The following is a 22,420-nucleotide window of genomic DNA, read 5'->3' as shown; positions in this document are numbered from 1 at the left end:
GAGAACAGCAAAACTAGGACCTATTTAAAGCTATATGGGTTCCAGACTACAAAGCAATAGAAAAGAGGAAATGTCGGGTATCTAAGTTTGTTTCAATTTCAGTAAGTTCCGAGACTACATCCCGTGTGTACCTCTTCAGGTCTTGCCAATGCTCCGAAGTATGCGTGTGCCTCTACCTCAAGCTCAAGATCAAGTCTGCTTCAAGCCAAAATGGTAATTAGAAGTGCTCTCCCTGAGTACCATTCCCCGCCAGAAGCATCTTGGCTGTGTTCACAATGAGTTCCTAGGAGACCAACTGCGACGGTGGAAACTAGAGTTCGAATGGCTGATGCCTAGAACACAAAGGTTCGGGATTTCCGAGACTAAAGTCTGGTTTAAATACCCAGAGGCGTGTCCTCGGCTTGAAATCTGTATGGAAGCCCCATAGGTTGAGATAGCGTGTATGCACCTCAATTCCGGATACTGAACCAACCTAGTCTGTCACCTCGTTGGAGAATAGGGAAAGTTGTGAATATGATCAGGAAGAAAGGCAACATCCAAAGTGTTCTACATGAAGAACCCTTGTCAGTATTTCAGAACCTTTGTACTATGAGTTGAAGGTAAGTGTTCGAAGAGCACAGGGGAAGATCCCTATCGGAGCAGAGCGGTTCACCGCCACTCACCGATTGAGGTGCTTTCTAAAATGCTGTTTTGTCTATTTATTGCTTTTCTAAAGCATCATGCATTGTATTGCATTATACCTATCAAGTTTCTTTCTCATTCATACACGATATTGTATGTACGGTTCATTCAAAGAAGTTCCGTTTGAGATCGTTTATTTAGTGCATCAATCACACTTTATTCAGTTAGTGTATCAATCACACTCTCTTCACACTTCACTCATTTAGTGTATCAATCACACTTCATTCGTTTAGTATATCCATCATACTTGTTCACATTGTGCATCTATCACACTTTGTGTTCATTTTCAGTATATCAATCATACTCTGTTCACATAGTGCATCTATCACACTTTGTGTTCGCTTTTAGTGTATCAATCACACTCTGTTCACTAAGTGCATCTATCACACTTTGTGTTCACTTTCAGTATATCAATCATACTCTGTTCACTAAATGCATCTATCACACTTCATGTTCGCATTTAGTATATCAATCATACTCTGTTCACTAAGTGCATCTATCACACTTCGTGTTCGCATTTAGTATATCAATCACACTCTGTTCACATAGTGCATCTATCACACTTTGTGTTCATTTTCAGTGTATCAATCATACTCTGCTCACATTGTGCATCTATCACACTTTGTGTTCACTTTCAGTATATCAATCATACTCTGTTCACATAGTGCATCTATCACACTTTGTGTTCACTTTCAGTGTATCAATCACACTCTGTTCACATAGTGCATCTATCACACTTTGTGTTCACTTTCAGTATATCAATCATACTCTGTTCACATTGTGCATCTATCACACTTTGTGTTCATTTTCAGTATATCAATCATACTCTATCACACTTTGTATTAATTTTCAGTATATCAATCATACTCTGTTCACATTGTGCATCTATCACACTTTGTATTCACCTTTAGTGTATCCATTACACTTTGCTCACTTCACCCTTTGTATATCAATTACACTTTGCTCAAATAGTGCATCTATCACACACTCGCTTTGCTCACTTAGTGCATCTATCACACTTTGTGCTCACCTTTTTGTGCATCTATCACACACTCTCGCTTTGTGTGTCTATCATACTCATCTATCACACTTTGTGTTCACTTTTAGTGTATCAATCACGCTCTGTTCACATAGTGCATCTATCACACTTTGTGTTCGCTTTTAGTGTATCAATCACGCTCTATTAACATAGTGCATCTATCCCACTTTGTGTTCACTTTTAGTGTATCAATCACACTCTGTTCACTAAGTGCATCTATCACACTTTGTGTTCACTTTCAGTATATCAATCATACTCTGTTCACTAAGTGCATCTATCACACTTCGTGTTCGCATTTAGTATATCAATCATACTCTGTTCACTAAGTGCATCTATCACACTTCGTGTTCGCATTTAGTATATCAATCATACTCTGTTCACATAGTGCATCTATCACACTTTGTGTTCACTTTTAGTGTATCAATCACACTCTGTTCACATAGTGCATCTATCACACTTTGTGTTCACTTTTAGTGTATCAATCACACTCTGTTCACATAGTGCATCTATCACACTTTGTGTTCGCTTTTAGTGTATCAATCACGCTCTGTTCACATAGTGCATCTATCCCACTTTGTGTTCACTTTTAGTGTATCAATCACACTCTGTTCACTAAGTGCATCTATCACACTTTGTGTTCGCTTTTAGTGTATCAATCACACTCCGTTCACATAGTGCATCTATCCCACTTTGTGTTCACTTTTTGTGTATCAATCACACGTGTTTGTTTTGTGTATCAATCACACACTCCCGCTTTGTGTATCTATCATACTTGTTCACTTAGTGCATCCATCACACTTTGTGCTCACCTTTTTGTGTATTAATCACAAGTTCGCTCTGTGTATCTATCACACATGCACACTGTATTTGCAGTGAGAATTCCATAATTTTCTTACATCCTTTCTGCACGAGATGTAGTTTGGCTCGAGTTTACTTGCTTGCCTAGCATTCGCTTAAAATGTTGCATTTATTTCGCATAATTGCTTCATTACAGCTCTCTTTGCATGATCATGAGTGATAACAGGCTTCGCGTAGCGTATAAGTCCAATTTTCAAACCGGCTTCGCGTAGCGTATAAGTCCAATCTTCAAAATCTTCTTGCATATCATTTTGCATTCTACCCCTTTTGCCTGCGGGCACGCCTGTGGGCATATCTTTGTCTATCTTGTATGATTGTCTAAGTCTTCGGCCTTGTCAAAAATGGGTCGTCTCTAGGCTTTGACATTCACTCCCGTCATTCTTATGACTTCCGAGTTCTGTCAAAGAGGGGCAACTGTAGACACCCCATTTTTGACCGACCTTAAGACTCAGACGTCACCAGTTGAGCACTCGGTGATTTTGCATATCGTGCTCGTTCAGAAGTTGCAGAGTCCTGGCTACGAGCCCTACCTCCGGACTTCCGAACCCTCTTCTGTGCCTTGCCTCGGTTTGCGAACCAGACTCGATTTTCTCTGTTTCTTTTCCTGAGGGGAAGGAGAGGTCCCGTAGACCATCTCTCAGTGGCCGTGGGCTACATTTTGTGGCCGCAGGCCATTTTGCCCATTTCGGAGTCCGGTTTTCGGTTTTTCGGGATCGTTGGCTATGTGCCCCGGTTCGGGACCGCTTAACCATCTCCATTTGCTCTGATTTTTGGCATACATCTTATTTTCTCCCTTTTGAGGGACACTGGGGTCTGAGAAACCCACTTCGTGGCTGAACGCCACTTTCGGTGCTTAGCAGCTCATTTTCAGGATCCCGAACTGCGTGTTTTGGCCCCCGAGCATTCATTTCGCATCGATTTTCGTTCATTTTTGGCAGGGGCCTCTGTTTTATCACTGGGAAGGTGACTGGAGGGTGGGAGGCCAGCAATTATCTTGGCAACCAGTTATATTCCATTTTCGCCCTCCGACGCCCGTTTTTTGCACTTCCGGGCCAATGTTGAACACCTTGGAGCCATTTTCTTCAAACCCAAACCACATATTTGTGATGTACACACATGGGAGGACCCTAAAAGTTCATGGCCGGCCACTAATTCCATTTGACCCTTTTGAACCCCTCCTTCCGGGCCAATGTTGAACAACCTGGGCCATTTTTCTTGAACTTTGAACCACATATTTGTGTTGTACACACATGGGAGGACCCTAAAAGTTGGTGGCCGGCCACTAATTCCATTTGACCCTTTTGAACCCCTCTTGAAAATGGCTTGTTCTCTCTCCTGTTTCAGAGTTTCCAAATTCGAACCACAGGGTTGTGAAGAGGAGACCTGGGAGGCCACCTTTTTGTGGTGGCCGGCCACTAATTGAAGTTGACCCTTTTGACCCCTAGCTGGCCGGCTAGGGGGGGTGGCCGGCCGGCCACTTTCAAGCCCAAAAACCAGCCGGCCATTTTTCTTGTGCCAGGAACTTTACAGCTGTGTAGCCCTTTCCCCCAGAAAATATCCCAATCTGGGGGATATTTTGTGAGGGAAAGCTTGCCTCCTTTTCCCCCACCTTTACACCCTCCTTTTGGTCCTTATAACCAGCTGCCATTGTTTGTTATGAGGGTTGGAAAATTTCATCTTCAAACTTGCATACAAAAATCCCTCTCCATCTCCCTCATTTCCTTGAAAACCTTCAAGCTCTACACCTCATTTTCTTCATCACCACCAAGCTCTACCACCACCACTCCATTCCAGAAGCAAGGAGAGGAATTCCAGCAGCTAAGAGGCAACAAATTTGGTCCAAGAAGCAACAAAAGTATTGATCTTCAAGGGTGAGTTGCATCTTTCCCTTTTTGGCCCATTTCTTGTATCTTTTGTAAGCCGTCTATGCTTTTTGCTTTGAGCTCCGGCCATAACTGAAAGTGGCCTTATTTTGAGCTCATTTCCTTGTTTCATTAAGGGCTCAACCCTGTTTGAGCCCTCCATATTGCACTTGCTTCAATATCCTCCTCAAATACCGTTTTCTTGCATGCTTTGGCAACCTATCATGATTCCATTTTTGGACGATTTACAGGCCTAGAGATGGCCTTATTTTGACCTTCTTAACATGTTTCATTAAGGGTCTTTGTCTGTTTGGTGAATATTTTTCATACTTCATGTTATAGCCTCTTTTGAGCCTTACTTTGCGTTGCATTTCTAGCATGTTTTGTATACTGTTTTTGGGTTTTTACAGTTCTGTAAACATGCTTATTTTTGGTCCCTCTTCAATGTTGTAGAAGGGAATTTTTAAATTTGGGCTGTGTATATACCACTTGCCTCTTTGGCCACCTTTTGGTCCGTTTTCTTGCATAAAAGCTTAGCCTTATCTATGTTTGTTTTTGAGGTTTTTACAGTTCTGTGAAAGTGCTTATTTTGGGTCCCTCTTCAACATTGTTGAAGGACCCTAACCTGTTTGGGGCCACCAGCTATGAGCTTCTTCTTAATCTCATGTTTAGGGCCATTTCTTGCATGCTATTTTTGCCCTATCTTGGTTTGCTGTTTGGCCATGATTTGTACTGGTAAAATACTAATTTTGGGACTGCCTAGCTTCTGTCTTCACACTTCATGTCCATATTGTGCATGCGTTGCATAGCTATAGGCCATTTCGGGTGCCAAAATTCATATTTCGGGACTATTCCATACATCGGGTGTGTTTTTGCCTCATTTCGGGGCTGTTTTCCCTCACCTTTCAGTGATGAAATCCCATTATCATGTTTGCATATCATTTCCAATGTCATAGTTTGCATTTTTGCATTGCCTCGGTTTGCGTGCCCGTGTGCACGCATTTCGAGGCACTTCATTTTTCATCCATCGGCCTCTTATGTGAGTGTGGCTGAGGCTCTCTCATTTTGGTATAAGCCCATATCATGTTTTCATGTCATTTCATCGTATTCTGCCATCGCCTCGGTTTGCGTGCCCGTGTGCACGCATTTCGAGGCACCTCTTTTTTCATTCACCGGCATCCTATGTGAGTGTGGCTGAGGCTCACTCATGTTGGTATAAGCCCATATCATGTTTTCATGTCATTTCATCGCATTCTGCCATCGCCTCGGTTTGCGTGCCCGTGTGCACGCATTTCGAGGCACCTCTTTTTTTTATTCATCGGCATCCTATGTGAGTGTGGCTGAGGCTCACTCATGTTGGTATAAGTCCATATCACATTTCCATGCCATTGCATTGCGTATGCCATTGCCTCGGTTTGCGTGCCCGTGTGCACGCATTTCGAGGCACTCCATTTTCATCCATCGGCATCCTATGTGAGTGTGGCTGAGGCTCTCATATTGGTATAAGCCCATATCATGTTTTCATGTCATTTCATCGCATTCTACCATTGCCTCGGTTTGCGTGCCCGTGTGCACGCATTTCGAGGCACTTCATTTTTCATCCATCGGCCTCTTATGTGAGTGTGGCTGAGGCTCTCTCATGTTAGTGTAAGCCCATATCATATTTCCATGTCATTTGCATCGCATTCTGTCATTTTCTCGATTTACGTGCCTGTGTGCACGCATTTCGAGGCATTTTATTTTTACAGCATAGTGCATACTAGGTTGTATCTTAGATTGCATTCTGTCATTTTGTCGGTTTGCGTGCCTGTGTGTACGTATTTCGAGGCATGTCATTCCATAGCATTGTGTATGTTAGGATTGTATCTTAGTTGCATTTCATGCATGTCAGGCATATTGCATCGTGTTCGGGATAGGAGTTAGCCCGGACACGGGAAACGAGGTGCATTTCGTACTCCGAGTGACGGAATGTGTCTCAATTCCCCAGTCACCGACACTCCGGATTACCCATGATGGAGTTAGGTTTTATTGTATTTTCATGTGTATTCATTCTATATTGAGTTGTGCAATTCGACTCCTCGGCCATCATGCCTCGGTATGCGTGATTGGTGGCACGAGGATCGAGGCATGCATATATCTGTGAAAATACATTGCTATGCCCCTTTCCTGCTCTCTGTTGCAGCAAAATGAAGAATCAACAACTTTTCGGAGTCTGGCACGCTTTCCAAGAATAACTACTAAACATAGGCTAATTGGGGCATCCCGGTGGATTTCCGCGCAAGACAACCCGGACATGCATCATCCATCAGAAGCAAGGCAGTCCCTGGCTTGCACGCCAGTTTACAGTTTTCTTAGTTAATTTGTTAATTAATTAGGAATTTGTATATTATTTGGACTGTAATATTCGGACTGTAATATTCTTTTATTTGGGACTGTATATTTATTCGGACCCTCTGCGCGGGGGCATAACTGTAATAAGTGTGCGTGTGTGTGTTGTATGTCTTCCAACCCCACGTCTTTCTCCCTTTTATTTATCCGCTTTTGACGGTTAGATTAGGGCATGTTTAAATTAGCATACAGTATGACAGCATGTTTGCATCATTCATCTGTTTTGCATGCACCGGGCTCGGCGCATCATGCTAACTGCATTTGTATTTCAATTCCAAATTGAATACATGATAAGTCGTAGCATTTCATATACCATCTTAGAATAGCCGAGCCTGCTATAGTTGCATTTTGCATGTGTTGCATTAGGCATTTCTGTATATTTAGGATCATGCATGATTTCTAATAAACTTTTTTTTTTTAGCTTGGAGTACTCGGGTAGTTTTATGCTTTAGCATCCTTGCATGCGTGTGAGTGACTGCCATGAATAGCATGCTTACCATGAGGCTAATTGCTAATGTGATATAACTGCCTGAATGCCTGTGGGTGAAGGTTGGGTTATTTGAATTGGAATAATTCATCAAATGTGTGTTTTAAGCCCACTAGATAGTGGCAAAATCATGTTTTCTAAGCCCACCCGAGGGTGGCAAATCCACGTCTTAGCCTACTTGCGGGTAGCACCATCAAACCACTTTCAAATAAACAAACATGAAATGTTTTGTTCCAATTCAGGCGATCCAGTCTATACTTGTATGCTGTGAGCATCACATAGTAACCTAGGCTAATAACCGGAACAAGAACTCACAATGTTTTCAAAAATAGATATCACGGTTAGTAGAGGCCGGTCTATGACCGGGCGAGCGGGGGTGCTCACGAAGTGACCTTCCCCAATCGTACCCAAGTTCCCGAGCCGAGGCAATTTTGGTGATGACGGACACGTGGCCTTTTGGCACCGAGTCAGGGTTTCCTAAATTTCCCAAAATAAAATATTTAGGTGGCGACTCTGTATCTGGCAAAGCAGTCCACATTTGGCACTTCTTTCAAAAATCAGTTTTTCTTAAAACGATTTGCCGGATTTGGACTCTTTGGTTCAGACTTAGAACCGTGACTAACAAAAAGTCGAGTCCGAGCTGTAGTGAGGTCCCCCGCGGGCTTGTCTACACCATGTAATGCCTTGTTTATGCCTTAACATGTCTTAGGTTGTTAGCCTTAGTTGGAGCATGTTTTAGGCTTAGTCTTGTGAATATTATGTGCTTATTTTGCCATGTTTTAGGTCTGTCCATAAGTGTTTGGGTCGATTTTGGCATGCTTGATATAGCTCCTTTGTATTTGGGCTTGCTAGCCTTGAGTATGTGCATGTGTAACATGACATCTCTGCATCGAATTGGTGATTTGGGGTCCCTCCACATGTTATTTCAGTCCCATTTCCATGCTTGTTTGATTGCCTTGCATACCTCTTTAATGCTTTGGAAGCTTGTGTAGCAATGCTCCATGTTTTGGTGTCTATGCATGCCTTTGTTTTTGGGTCATTTAGATGCCATCTAAGTGGTCCTTAGGCCTTGTATTGATGCCACAAAACTCTGTTTTTGGTTGATAAGCTCATACCATGTTTAGTCTTGTAAGTGTATTTCAATGCTCCTTGGATTTGCTTTGAACACTTAGACTATTTGTTGCATGTTTAGCTTGATTTGTTGCTTGGTTTGGCACCATGTATTAGCATGATTTTCAGAGCTTATGTTGCATGCTTTTAGTCCATGAATGTCTCTTTCAAGTGTGCTTGAATGTTGCTTGTTTTGTGCCTAAGTGTTGGGTCTTAACATGTGTATGTGTGCATGTGTGCTTAGCATCCATTTTGGGCATTATTGGCTACTGTTTTGGGCCTTATTAGAGTTGCCTAATCCATGTATAAGTCCATCTTTCCATCTATTTGCATTGCCATATGTATGCTTGTATGCTTGCATAAACTTGCTATGCCATGTTGCATCCTTAGCTTGTATGCCTAGGTTGCATTGCATCTTGCATGCATTCCTTGTCCCTTGACTTAGGTGATAGGGATTGGGAGTTTTGTTTGATTGGTTTGCATACATTTGAAATCAAAGTTGCATACTTGGTTCATTGGGCCATCATGCATGGAAATGCATGATTGGTGGTCCGAGAATCGAGGCACATGCCCCTTTGAGTCATTATCATGATAAGGGACATGATTATTGCATACATGCCTTGAATTGTGCTGCCATGCTTTGCCTTGCCCTCTGTTGCTGTGAGTTGCAGGTTCTGCAGGCCTTCTTTGCCGACCGGCAGTGTAAGGTGCCGGCCGGCAATATTTTCTCTGCCGACAGATTTATTTTGTGCCGATGGCCATACCACACTGCCGGTGGCAATTTCATTCAGCCAGTGGTACTCCCTAGTGTCCAGGGATGCAACCCTGAGGTTTTGACAGCCTCCAGAGGATTGAAGGAAGGAAAACAGAGGCAGCCTATGCATGGCGGCGCGTTTCCCAAGGCTGTTTATCTGTTTTTCTTAGCTTAATTTAATTTGTTAATTAAATTAGTTAATTTGTAATATTAATTAGCTTGCGTAGTTAATTAATTTGTAATATTTATTCGGTCCCTCCGAGCGAGGGCAAATATGTAATAAGTGTGCGTGAGTGGTGTGTATGTCTTCCAACCTCACGTCTTTCTTCCCTTTTATTTACCTGCTTTGATGGTTAGTATTAGGGCACGTTTAATTTAGCATGCCTTATGCTATGCATGCGTGCATCCATGCATTTGTATTACATGCATTAGGCTCGGTACATCATGCTAACTGCATTTGTACTTCAAATTCTAAACTGAATATGTGATAGTTGTGCATTTCTCACAGGTCATGTTTAGGATAGCCGAGCCTATTCTAGCAACATTTTGTATGTGATGCATTAGGCACTTAACATGGACTTGGATCATGCATGTTTGCTAACAAGTTCTTTGTTTTTGGCACGGAGTACGATGTAAGTATTTCCGCTTTAGCATATCGCATGAGTGTGAATGTTGCCATGTCAGCATGCTTAACATGTGGCTAGATGCTTATGTGTTATAAACTGCCTTGGATGCCTGCGGGTGAAGGTTGGATTGTTTGAGTTGGAAGAACTCATTGAAATCCGTGTTTTAGCCTACCTGCGGGTAGCAAATTCCAAAGCATTTTCAAAACAAACGAATATGCAATGTTTCTTTCCAAATTAGGCAATCTAGTCTATACTTGTTTGCTGCGCGCATAACATAGTAATTCTAGGCTAATAAATGGAATAAGAACACGTAAAGTTTTCAAAATCAGATATCACGGTTAGTAGAGGCCGGTCTTCGGACCGGGCGAAAGGGGGTGCTCATAGCTGACCTTCCCCGATCGTACCCAAACTCCCGAGCCGAGACAACTCCGGTGATGACGGACATGTCGCCTTCGGCACCGAGTCAGGATTTCCTAAATTCCCCCATTTTAAAATATTTAGGTGGCGACTCTGTATCTGGCAAAGCAGTCCATGTTTGGCACTACTTTTTCAAAAATCTGTTTCTCAAAACGATTTGCCAGGTTTGGACTCTTTGGTTCAGATTAAGAACCGCGACACAAATCGAGAGTCCGAACTGTAGCGAGGTCCCCCTCCGCGGGCGCGTTTACAGACGCCGACTTCGATTTTGTCAATGGCACTGTTGCCGGCCCCGATTGGGTGGTCCCCAATAGCAATGGTAGCAGCCCAAGGTTCATTGGCCTGGAAAGCATTTGGGCTGGCTGTGGCTTTAGCCTTCGGCTTCTTCGACCGAGCGATATCAGATGGCTCGGCCTTGGTAGGCCTTTTCTCGGCAGCAGAAGCATTTTTCTCGACCTCAGCCAGTCTGGAGATCGACAAGGTGTCTTTGGTGTCCACTTGGGTAACTGGGGCCTTTGCCTTAGCCCTTTTCACCCTCTTTGGTTTTGGCTTGGGCTGGGACTCTGATGGAGAGGATTGAACTGTCACCACTCCTGGCAGGTCGGCCAGGAGGTCCTCCACAATGGCTTTACTACGGCCCATTTCCTTGGCAGTTGTAGCGATGGTGATTTTGGTGCCAAAATGAATAGCTAGCAGGGCGATTAGAGGGTTTGCTCTGTCAAATACTGATTCTTTAGAATCTCATCGTATGCGACTTCGGGTTTTACCGGTAGGGATGTTTGGTGGAGCTCGACGTCGGCATTGGCATTGTGATATCAAGATGAGTTGGGGGGCAAATGTTGATGGCAACTCAACTGGATCAGAAGAGGAAGCCTGATCAGCTCTTGGTAAAGAAGTAACTGGAGAGGTTGAGGCAGACGGTGGAGCTTGACTTCTTCAAGGGACATCGGGCAATGCTGACTTGTATGTTAAGATGTAATTAAGTAGCAGAGGAGCTTTGCGCTGGTCAATAGGCAGGCCCAACAACTTTTTCAAGTCCTTGCTGGGGAAAAATGTTTGTCGGAAGTCCTTTGCCGGCTGGGGAAGAGCTGCAAAATAGACCAAGAAGAAAAGAAAAAACATTTAGAAAGAGATATATGAGTTGATAAGTCCTAACATAAATAGGATTAAAAGAATGACTCAGTTCTTACCATTACCCTCTTTAAACACGGATTGGCACAGAGTGAAGAGATGAAGATCATCATTAGGAGCAAACTCCCAGTTGCCTAAGACAATGAGGTAATCATCTCCCGCACCCTTGTTGGAGTCTGGGAGATTGGCTATGATTTTGTATGTAGTGGATGTGGGTTTCAGGTAGTAAATGTAGCCTTTTTCTGACTTTAGGCACACATGATATCACAATACTGAATGTCGGCTAATGTTAACCTAGCGTTTTCTTAGCAGGATAGAGCAATTATACCATTAATAACCCTATAGGAATTGATGGCTAGCTGCATAGGGTTGAGTTTATAGTAGTGAAATAGTTCCTTAAAGAGAATGTCTAAGGGAAGCCGAAGTCTGCATTCTATGAAGGCCACAACGGGGAAGGGCATAGAGTCTCCATCTAGGATGATAGAGTCCTCCTCCCCAGCTAACCTAATCTGGACATCTGCAAGGATAGAAAACTCTCTCCTAAAGTACTCGAGTTTTTCTAGGATGTCTACCCTCCACCTGAACATACCCATTATCTCGGCAAAAAGGGCTTGGGTAACAGAGTGATGGATATAGGTTTGAAAACCTGGGCCAAAACCTAAATAAGCACTTAGGGCTAGGGTTTATGCATATCTATGGGGAGTTTGTTTCAGTTTCTCCTAAGTATTTGGTTTCTAGGCAAAACCCAATTTTAAGTCTACATAGAAACAAGAATTGAGGGAAAAATCTGAAATATAACAAGAAAAGCAAAAAAAAGGAACAAGATTTAGAGTTAAGAAGCATCAAAGGCAAAAAAAATTCAAGAATTGAACAGAGCAAAAATGTAGAAAGAAACACAGATATGGCAAGAGCAGTGCCAGACATTCAAAGTGACCAGTACAATGTGCTAAGGGTGTGCTTAGTCATACGGATGACAATCCAAGTACATGAAGAATTACAAACATAGTGTGATTATGTGAAAGTAATGTGCACAAATCACAAGCAAGTGCAATGATGAATGTTCGAGGAACAAGAAAGATTCAAGAACAGAGAGTGTCTCATACTAAACAAAATACAACAACAAAAATAGATGTAACTTCCACAGCAATAGATACGGAGTGGAATATATGGCAAAACTCAAAAAGAATAAACTGAGGACTTATCGAGTGAAACTGATAGAAAGGACGCCAGACTGAGTCTCACCGAAGTCAAACGGCGTAAATAATTGGAACCAAACGATGAATTGCTCGCCGGAGGAGATGATTGGAGCAGTTGTAGGAGCTTGGAAGCACAAAAATGGAGGTTTAAAAGAGAAGCGTTAGAAAGAGGAAATTTGAAGGAAAATTGAATTCTCAAAAGTGAAGAGACAGAGAGAGAGTAGGAGTTTTGTCAAAAATTCGAAAGGACGACAAACCATAATGGAATGCTTAGGACGACGTACCTGTCAGGCGGTATGGGCAGATCGACGTGACTTAGTGACGCATGAATAGTACAAGCCAGTAGGGGCGTGACACATGGAGGAAACGGTTGAGAAAACCGTGCATGACAGCTTATGCGTAGATAAAACTCTTAGAATTCTTGCAACAACCTCAGCTAGAGAAACAATCTCAGTTAAGGCACTCAAAGAATTGGGTTTTTGATTTTTGGTCATTGATAAGAGATGGACAATTGAGTCTTGGGTATTTGAAACCAATGAGCCATGATCTCGGTCGAAAGGAATAATGAATTTCAATCGGCATAAATATAAATAAGCAATGTAGGTTCCATCACCTCAGGTTGCCGAGGTAATAGAACCTAGGGGGCAGTTGTGGAGACATATTTTGTGAGTGACAGGACGTGGTCAAAGTGACATTAGAGTGTCAACCGAGGTGCCACATTGCCTAGTCCTAACACCGAGATGAACTCAGCTAGGCCGAGGTTATCTGCGGAGATATTGGAATCCGAGATGCGTAGATAAGGGACAAGAGTCCAAGAATAGGGGAGATCTCATTCTGGATAAAGATAAAGCTCTTAGGGAGTTTATCCCTATCTAGCTGAGAGTCCAAGATGAGCATTGATCCTGAGGCCATTGAAGTTAGGCCTCTACAAGGATCAGGTCATTGCTGCCTATAAAAGCAGGGCACCCCAGTAGGTCTCAGGTATTTGTAACATATTGTGAGCATTAAGTTAATTCTTGTGAGTTAAGCACAGCTTGCTATCTTTGAGAGATATTCAATTACTAACTTGATAGTCGGAGTGCCCCCGGGTGGACGAAATACTGCCAGATTCTTATCTTTCTGTGACAGGTTGTTCGAGCTTAATCTATTCTGCCGGTGCTCTCTAGCTGAGTTCCCTATTTGGTTATGTGGTCAGAAATCAACAGCCACACTACTTATACTAGGGTTCTATTACAAGACCTGATGGTGGCTCTCAATTTATTTATGGCTTCTCGGCACACATCAATGTTAAGATCCTCCAGAATCAGATATTACTGGATATAGATGTCATCCCTCTACTAGAGCTCATTATGGTGAACTAATTCTGTGTGCGGCTCTACTGCTTTGAGTAGTGGTCAAGAAGTAGGTTGATTTTGCTTTGATTATTGTCTATTTGAAAACTAAGAAGAAAGCTAACAGTTGTCTATTTGAAAACTATGTTGTCAATGATTACTATTTATTTGGTTAAGAGGATGTTGAATTGCCGCTATTCCCTTGATTTTTCTTTTTGTAGTTCATAGAGTTTTCTTGTTTTATAACTTGTGATTAGGTTGATAAGTTTTCTAAAAAAAGATTTAGAAATTTTCTTTTTTTTTTCAATAGGTTTTGCTCTGTTTACGTTCTTTGTTTGTGTGTGTGTTAGTTTTTACTTTTTCTTGGTTTGTGAACCTAACTGATCTTTTGGTTTTGATTGGTTTTGATGTAGGTGATGACTAATGGAAGTTTTAGGAGTGTATGAAAGAAGTTTGTACAAGGATTTTATATGGTGTGAATACAAGAAATCTTCTTACAAGTCAGTTAGGTCTTAGCTAAATGTCTAAAAGGGTTGACTTAACTTACTACATATATATATATATATATATATATAAGAATTGGTTCTTTATTTCATCACCCTCTGTTTCCCCCCCCCCTCCCCTTTCCAATTTTCTTCAATTTTTTTTTTTTTTTTTTTTTGGTGAGAATTTTCAAATGATTTTTTGACTTGGTGGAATAATAGAATTTTCTTTTTAAACCAAAAGGCTAAAATTGGTATGATAAGGGTTTGGAAGTTCCAAAAAAAAAAAAATTGTGGTGTTTCTTGAAAGAGCCACTAAATGTTGGATATGACATCATTAGTTAACAGAGACGAAAAGAAGGTGATAGACGTTAGGATATTACGATATTACAACGTTTTTCATAATTGTCGTTGTAAGACATTATTGATGTTTTTGAAACGCCGTAAGCCTAAGATGGCAGCTGCATCTGTGATGCAATTTAGAAATGTCGCCTTTTCTTATGGTAGTGTTTTCTTAGACCTAAGGCGGCATTTTTGAAATGCTAAAAACCCCGCCACCAAGAGCATGATTTCCTATAGTGATACCATGGTTATACTATCTCTTTAGCAAAACCAAATTGTTGAAGTTTTCATTCTCTGCGAGTATTAACAAAATGTTTCAATTGTGTTAGGTCATCAAACCATCCTGTCTCACTATCCCAAAAATTGTTTTAAGTCTTTCCTTTGAAATATAGAGAGTTTCAGTGAGTACTTTCTAATAATATAAATGGGAGTTTATGCCATATACCAGGAACAACACAAGACAGAACCTACCAATACATGATGAACCTGCCTGTACTAAAAAACTTCGTTACGCTAACCACACACTATATCTCTTCAATTAAAGAGCTCTCTTACTATAGACAACACGCAAATTGAATGAACATACATTATTTTTTAGTGAACATCATACACAACATAACCACTATAGCAGAGCAACAAAAGCAAGCCTAACTAGTAAAAGAAAATTGACATGGACATGGAGGTACATCAATTTCAATAACTCCTTCAAGCATCTGGGTGACCTTCCTCATTGTAGGCCTCAAAGATGGATCTTCTTGAATACACAAAATGGCAACCATCAAAAATCTCTCCAGCCTCTTCCAGTCATTTATCACTTCCATATCGTTTTCAACCAAAGTATCCAATTTTCCTTCCTGAAAGCAGTCATAAGCCCAATAAGTCAAAATTACTTTCTCTTCTTCACTAACCTCCAAATCGTTGTGCTTTTTCGACAAGAAATGATCCCCAGTAGCAACACACCATAGCTATAGACATCAACCTTTGCAGTAATTGAATTGCTGTTGAACCACTCCATAGCAACATATCCTTTTGTCCCTCTAATAGTAATAGGATTGGTCTTACTCTGGTTCAACATATCTAACCCAAAGTCAGAAATCCAAGCATTGTAATAATCATCCAGAAGTACGTTCTAAGGCTTTATATCACAATGGATGATCTGGGTACTACATTTTTCATGCAGGTACCCAAGTCCTCTGGCAATCCCTAATGCAAGTTGGGTCCTTTGATTCCAACTTGGCTTCTTTTCCCCAAAGAGAAAGCTTGTTAAAGTCCCATTGCTCATGAACTCGTACACTAACATCCGATGTTGTTCTTCGTTACAAAATCCAAGCAGTTGGACCAGATTCTTGTGAAGTGTCTGCCCAATTACATTTACTTCAGTTTTGAATTTTTTGTCTTTCTCTTGAACCACCCTATCTAGTTTCTTCACTGCAACAACTACTCTGGAACCCATTTGTATCGCCCCTTTGTAAACAATACCAAAAGCTCCGCTTCCCAGTTCTTCCTTGAAACCATTTGTAGCTTCTACAAGCTCTTCGTACGTAAAACAACAAAGATTAGTCTCCACAACATTATGATTGACATGATGACTTTTTATGCTTTTCTTGTGGTAGATAAGGAAAAAGCCCAAGCAAACAGCACCAATCAATACAAAATTGATGAACACAGAGCTACCCAATAGAACTGATCCAATGAGAATTAAGGTCCTCTAGTTCTTCTTTGTTTCTGGAACTAGAGGAGAAGGAAGAGTTTGAGGAGGAGGCTGTAATAGAGGAACATTGTTTTTCCTAAACATCATGAAAGCCTGACCATTAACAACACTGTCCTCTTTCCCATTTGAAAGTGGCAGTTTCTTCTTCCAGCAACTATCTCCTCTCAAAATGGCAACAACACAAAAAAAAGTCATTGATGCAAAACCTGTTGCACTGTGTTTCAGTCACAGGCACCAACTGTTCATAGTCAGATGTTGGCCAATCAGCATTGTAGACACCCCATTTTTGACCGACCTTAAGACTCAGACGTCACCAATTGAGCGCTTGGTGATGTTGCATATCGCGCTCGTTCAGAAGTCTCAGAGTCGCGGCCATGAGCCCTGCCTCCGGATTTCCGAATCCTCTTCTGTGCCTTGCCTCGGTTTGCGAACCAGACTCGGTTTTCTCTGTTTCTTTTCCTGAGGGGAGGGAGAGGTCTTGTAGACCATCTCTCAGTGGTCGTGGGCTACATTTTGTGGCTATAGGCCATTTTTCCCATTTCGGAGCCCGGTTCCCGATTTTCGGAGCTGTCAGGCCGTGTGCCTCGGTTCAGGACCGCTCAACCATCTCCATTCGCTCTGATTTTTGGCATACATCTTATTTTCTCCCTTTCAAGGGACACTAGGGTCTGAGAAACCCACTTCGTAGCCGAACGCCACTTTCGGTGCTTAGCAGCCCATTTTCGGGACCCCGAACTGTGTGTTTTGGCCCCCGAGCATTCGTTTTGCATCGGTTTTCGTTCATTTTTGGCAGGTACCTCTGTTTTATCACCAAGAAGGTCACTGGAGGGTGGGAGGCCAGCAATTATCTTGGCAACCAGTTATATTCCATTTTCTCCCTCCGGCACCCATTTTTCTCAATTCCGAGCCAATGTTGAACACCTTGGGGCCACTTTCTTCAACCCCAAACCACATATTTGTGTTGTACACACATGGGAGGATCCTAATATCATATGGCCGGCCAGAAATTCCATTTGACCCTTTTGAACCCCTCTTGAAAATGGCCTATTCTCTCTCCTGTTTTACAGTTTGTAATTTTGAACCACAGGGTTGTGATGAGGAGGCATGGGAGGACACCAATATGTGGTGGCCGGCCACTAACACAACTTGGCCCTTTTGACCCTTGGCTGGCCGGCCGGCTAGGGGAGGTGGCCGGCCGGCCACCTGCAGCAAAAATGTCGGGCCGGCCTGCTTCTTCTGGTTGAGTGCATTCCAGCTGTGCCTTGGTTTTTCCCCAAAAATATCTACATCCGGGGGACCCTTTTGGAGGGAAAAGAAGCCTCATTTCCCTCCACTTTTGCCTAGACTCTTCTCTCCCTCTCTTGCCTATATAGTTGGCCTCCCAACTCAAGAAAAAGGGTTACAAGAATTGCTTTGAGGATATAGATACATATCTCTCCATTTCCTTCAAGTTTTGGCTCCATTTCTTCATCATCATCAAGCTCTACCACCACCCCTCCATTCCAGAAGCAAGGGGATGAATTCTAGCAGCTTAGAGTCATCAAAGTTGGTCCAAGAAGAAACAAAAGCATTGGTCTTCAAGGGTAAGTCCACTTTCCCTCTTTTCTAGCTCATTTTTGCACCATTCCTCTAGCCATTTTGCCTACTGTTTTGAGCTCCGGCCCTAACTGAAAGTGGCCTTGTTTTGAGCTCCTTTTCACTTTTTCTTAAGGGCTCAACACTGTTTGAGGCCCCCATATTGCACTTGCTTCAATATCTCCTTGTATGTCAATATTCTTGCATGCTTCACTAGCCTATCATTTTTCTATTTTTGGGCCATGATCAGAACTGAAAGTGGCCTTATTTTGACCTTCTTAACATGTTTTATTAAGGGTCTTTGCTCGTTTGGTGAATTATTTGTATACCTCATGTTATAGCCACTTTTGAGCCTCATTTTGCATTGCATTTCTAGCATGTTTGTGTACTGATTTTGGGGTTGCCATAAACTGTAAATGTGCATATTTTTGGTCCCTCTTAAATGTTGTAAAATGGCATTTTTCATTTTGGGCTTTGCATATACCACTTGCTTCTTTGGCCACCTTTTGGACCATTTTCTTGCATAACAGCTTAGCCATATCTATGTTTGTTTTTAGGGTTTTTACAGTTCTGTAAAGTGGCTTATTTTGGGCCCCTCTTCAATGTTGTTGAAGGGCCCTAACCTATTTGGGGTCAGCAGCTGTGAATTGCTTCATAACCTCATATTTAGGGCCATTTTTGCATACTAGTTTTGCCCTATTTATGTTTGCTTTTTGGCCATGCTTTGAACTGGAAAAATGCTTATTTTTGGGCTGCCTTGCTACTGTCTCTTCATTGCATGTCCATATTGTGCATATTTGGTATAGCTATAGGCCATTTCGGGTGCCAAAGTCCATGTTTCGGGACTATTCCATGCATCGGGTGTGTTTTCGCCTTATTTCAGGGCTGTTTTCCCCACATTTCAGTGCTGAAATTCCATTAGCATGTTTGCATATCATTTTCCATGCTATTGCATTGCATATGCCATTGCCTCGGTTTGCGTGCCCGTGTGCACGCATTTCGAGGCACTTCATTTTCATCCATCGGCCTCTTATGTGAGTGTGGCTGAGGCTCTCTCATGTTAGTATAAGTCCATGTTGCATTCTATATGCCATTTTAGCCATATTGCATTGCATATGCCATTGCCTCGATTTGCGTGCCTGTGTGCACGCATTTCGAGGCACTTCATTTTCATCCATCGGCCTCTTATGTGAGTGTGGCTGAGGCTCTCTCATGTTAGTATAAGTCCATGTTGCATTCTATATGCCATTTTAGCCATATTGCATCGCATATGCCATTGCCTCGGTTTGCGTGCCCGTGTGCACGCATTTCGAGGCACTTCATTTTCATTCATCGGTCTCTTATGTGAGTGTGGTTGAGGCTCTCTCATGTTAGTGTAAGCCCATATCATATTTCCATGTCATTTGTATCGCATTCTGTCACTTTCTCAGTTTGTGTGCCCGTGTGCACGCATTTCGAGACATCTCATTTTCATGGCATTGTGCATACTAGGCTGTATCTTAGTTGCATTCATGCATATCATGCATATTGCATCGTGTTCGGGATAGGAGTTAGCCCGGGCACGGGAAACGAGGTGCGTTTCGTACTCCGAGTGACGGAACGTGTCTCAATTCCCAGTCACCGACACTCCAGATTACCCATGATGGAGTTAGATTCTTGTTGTGTTTACACGTGCATTCATTCTATATTAAGTTGCACATTTCGACTCATCTGCCATCATGCATCGATATACGTGATTGGTGGCACAAGGATCGAGGCATGCATATATTTGTGAAAATACATTGCTATGCCCCTTTCCTGCTCTCTGTTGCAGTAAATGAAGAATCAGCAACTTTTCAGAGTTTGGCGCGCTTTCCAAGAAAAATCACAAAACAGAGGCTAATCGGGGCATCCCAGTGGATTTCCGCGCAAGGCAGCCCAGACATGCATCATTCATCAGAAGCAATGCAGTCCCTGGCTTGCACGCCAGTTTTACAGCTTTCTTAGTTAATTTGATTAATTAATTAGGAATTTGTATGTTATTTGGACTGTATTATTTGGACTGTAATTTTCTTTTATTCGGGACTGTATATTTATTCGGACCCTCCGAGCGAGGGCATAATTGTAATAAGTGTGCGTGCGTGTGATGTATGTCTTCCAACCCCACGTCTTTCTTCCCTTTTATTTATCCGCTTTTGATGGTTAGATTAAGGCATATTTCAATTAGCATACAGTATGATAGCATGTTTGCATTCATTCATCTGTTTTGCATGCACCGGGCTCGGTGCATCATACTAACTGCATTGTACTTTCAATTCCAAATTGAATACATGTTAGCTGTTGTATCTCATATGCCATGTTTAGAATAGCCGAGCCTGCTATAGTTGCATTTTGCATGTGTTGCATTAGGCATTTCTGTACACTTAGGATTCATGCATAGATTTCTAATGAGTTTTTGTTTTGGCTCGGAGTACTCGGTGAGTTTTATGTTTTAGCATCCTTGCATGCGTGTAAGTGACTGCCATGAATAGCATGCTTACCATGAGGCTAAATGCTTATGTGATATATCTGCCTGAATGCCTGTGGGTGAAGCTTGGGTTATTTGGATTGGGACAATTCGTCAAATGTTTGTTTTAAGCCCACTAGATAGTGGCAAAACCATCTTTTCTAAGCCCACCTGCGGGTGGCAAAATCTACATTTTAAGCCTACTTGCGAGTAGCAAACCATCTTTCAAATAAACAAGCATGAAATGTTTTGTTCCAATTCGGGCGACCCAGTCTATACTTATATGCTGTGTGCATCACATAGTAACCTAGGCTAATAACCGGAATAAGGACACACAAAGTTTTCAAAAATAGATATCATGGTTAGTAGAGGCCGATCTTTGATCGGGCGAGCGGGGGTGCTCACGAAGTGACCTTCCCCAATCGTACCCAAGTTCCCGAGCCGAGGCAACTTTAGTGATGACGGACACGTGGCCTTAGGCAACGAGTCAGGGTTTCCTAAATTTCCCAAAATAAAATATTTAGGTGGCGACTCTGTATCTGGCAAAGCAGTCCATGTTTGGCACTTCTTTCAAAAATCTATTTTCTCAAAACGATTTGCCGGATTTGGACTCTTTGGTTCAGATTTAGAACCGTGACAAATTTGAGAGTCCTGAGCTATAGTGACCCCAAAATGAACAGAACAGGACTAACCCTCCCGGGGCGTTCGGGGACATCTACAGTTTCTGGCGACTCTGCTGGGGACTTAGAGAACTTGACTCGAACTCGTGATATCTGTTTTTGACTACACTTGTGTGATTCTTTGCATTGCATTTGCATTGGTGCGCCTAGAACACCGTGTTTGCCATCTGCTATTCCTGAACGGTTTGTCGGAGGCTTGTCTTGTCAAGGCATGACCATAAGGCTGACCGGTTGTGGGCTCTGCCAGTATGGGAACACAAACCCCGGTTTTACCGGGACACCCTCTTTGACCATTCGACCTAGTGCATATTCGGATCCATAGTGACCATTCCAAACTAGGACAGGTTGCTTACCCGTTTACAGGTTGTTTAAAACCGCTGCGTGCGTAGTGAAACCCTAGCTCCTGACAAAATAGGACAGGGAAACCCTATCCCAACATAGGGGTGTTTTGGCTCTCACTTATCTGTTATGTGCTTTAGAGTGCGTCTCTACAGGAATGCATGTATCAGTGTATGAGTTTGGGCATCAGGCCTGCGGGCACCAGTTTGCGAATTTGGGCATCAGGCCTGCGGGCATTACTATCAGTATTTGGGAGTCAGCTTTACCTGTGGGTATCAGACTCAGATTTTGAGGCCGAATTTTGGGGCAGAATTCAGTAGAGGGCACACTCATTCAACTATGCTCGTATCTGTTCAGATGGAATCAGGCTAAGATGCTGTCTGTTCTCTCTTTTGCTAGGTAGTCTGGGAACCATAGCTTCAGAAGGCTCCGATATCCCCCCGAGGTTCATCGAACTTGTGCTGATAGACTTTGCTAGGTCAGAGATTCAGTTCAAGGGCAATCAGTGTTCCTTCGCCAGAGGCAAGGTAAAAAGGGCTAGTCGGGCACAAATCACCGGTTCAGTAGTTACCAGGTCAGCGGCCCTTATCCACCCCACCAGTGAACAGTCAGGCTGAGGTCTCAGTTTCTACTGCAGGGATAGATACCAATCAGTCAGATGGAACAACAGAACACGTCAGGGATGGAGGCAATGATGCGCCAGATGCAAGAAAGTATGAGACTCATGCAGCAGGATGCTGCCCGTCAGGAGGAATTTGCCAAACAGAAGGCTACGATCATGGTTCAGCAGGCCGAGCTCATCACCAAGCTACAACAGCAAAGCGGTGCATCCGCTTCACAACAAGTTCCTCCCCCAGCAGGAGCTCCAGCACCTGGGGAGACGCCAAACGTCCAGGATGATACGGACATTCCAGGCGGGCCGGCTC

At 42.6% G+C, this 22,420-nt stretch overlaps 1 protein-coding gene across 1 annotated transcript; it reads right to left on the bottom strand.

Annotated features, from left to right (window-relative positions):
• Positions 1–12,110: 12,110 nt before the first annotated feature.
• On the bottom strand, positions 12,111–16,157 carry LOC145807895 (G-type lectin S-receptor-like serine/threonine-protein kinase RLK1). Its single transcript, XM_082906888.1, has 4 exons — positions 15,872–16,157; positions 15,684–15,781; positions 15,391–15,558; positions 12,111–12,140 (listed from the first exon to the last, which is right to left on the bottom strand). Exons 1-4 carry the CDS (start codon positions 16,155–16,157, stop codon positions 12,111–12,113), a joined length of 582 nt encoding a protein of 193 aa, XP_082763014.1.
• Positions 16,158–22,420: the final 6,263 nt, after the last annotated feature.

The sequence above is a fragment of the Camellia sinensis genome, chromosome 14 (assembly GCF_055761805.1).
Source record: "Camellia sinensis isolate YWXY chromosome 14, ASM5576180v1, whole genome shotgun sequence".
In the NCBI taxonomy this organism is placed as follows: domain Eukaryota; kingdom Viridiplantae; phylum Streptophyta; class Magnoliopsida; order Ericales; family Theaceae; genus Camellia; species Camellia sinensis.
The sequence above is the reverse complement of the archived record's forward strand: the minus strand, read 5'-3'. Positions and strand labels throughout refer to the sequence as shown.

Excerpts from the sequence above, each read along its gene's own strand:
- LOC145807895 (XM_082906888.1), bottom strand. The coding sequence starts at position 16,157 with ATGGGTTCCAGAGTAGTTGTTGCAGTGAAGAAACTAGATAGGGTGGTT. Across the intron at positions 15,782-15,871 it reads TGGGTACCTGCATGAAAAAT|ATATGTTGAACCAGAGTAAG; the intron begins GTAGTACCCAGA and ends ACTTTGGGTTAG. Across the intron at positions 12,141-15,390 it reads AAGGAGTTATTGAAATTGAT|ATTTTTCCCTCAATTCTTGT; the intron begins GTACCTCCATGT and ends GTTATATTTCAG.